The 919-nt window shown below is 36.3% G+C and overlaps 1 protein-coding gene across 2 annotated transcripts in view; it reads left to right on the forward strand.

The window, feature by feature from the left end:
• LOC119594520 (ribosomal oxygenase 1-like) overlaps window positions 1-919 on the forward strand; it is an 11285-nt gene that overhangs the window by 4515 nt on the left and 5851 nt on the right. For both annotated transcript variants that reach the window (XM_037943554.1, XM_037943555.1), the window contains exon 5: window positions 649-745. In XM_037943554.1, coding sequence (XP_037799482.1) covers window positions 649-745 — 97 coding nt within the window. The remainder of the gene's footprint in view (window positions 1-648; window positions 746-919) is intronic.

Genomic DNA, 919 nt, shown 5'->3' on the forward strand with positions numbered 1-919 from the left:
CATGGAGGTGAAATCCTTGTGATGTATTCAAACATATATCACTCTTAATTAATCAAGTACAAGATCATGTATTTACCATGTATTCTTAAAGGCTTGCAATGCATTGTGAAAAACGAAACATGAATCCCTCAGCCACCCTGGCAGGTGCCTATGAAGGGAGAGAAGGGGGTCTTGGGGAAAGGGGGGGTAGGAGGTAGAAGGGAGGGGGTGCTGTGTCTTTGATGGCTGGGCAGGGGTATTAAAGGAAGACAGGAAGGGAGCCAAAGCCACTCAGACACACAGGAGAAGACCCATTAGGGTGTTTGGATTGGGACAGGGTAGTAGCTGTCTATTGCTTTGTGGCTGCAGTGAAAGATGCTAAACTATTTATTACATTAAATCACAGTCATTAACTCCCATTGACACTGAAAAAAAGTGAAAAAACAGCCTGTTTTTCTTTTTTGTATTGTTGGTATTTGTAGTGACAATGAACCATAAAATGTTATTGATTTATCAAGTAATGATAACTTATTTATTGGAAGATGAGACAAACATTATAGCATGATTATCATATTATAGCATTTAGTATATTTATATATTATAGTGTGATTTTAAGGTGTGTGATTTTTGTGTGGAATTATTACATTTTGTGATGATTTTCCATTGCAGCAAGTACTGGGAACAAGGACCCCTGCACATTAGGCGTAAAAGTGGGTACTATGAGGGTCTCTTTACTACGGCTGATTTGGATAGGATCCTCCATAATGTAAGTTGAATTAACATCATCTGGTCTTATGATTTTTTTTTCTTTTCTTTTCAGATAAAGGGGTTTTTGTGATTAGTTACAGAAGTCATTGTGATTGGCACTTTATTATGTTTGATTATTAAAGTAGGAAACTGTTAGATGATAATTGTGGTTATTTGAATTCCATTTTATATT

This window comes from Penaeus monodon, chromosome 34 (assembly GCF_015228065.2).
Source record: "Penaeus monodon isolate SGIC_2016 chromosome 34, NSTDA_Pmon_1, whole genome shotgun sequence".
Taxonomy (NCBI): domain Eukaryota; kingdom Metazoa; phylum Arthropoda; class Malacostraca; order Decapoda; family Penaeidae; genus Penaeus; species Penaeus monodon.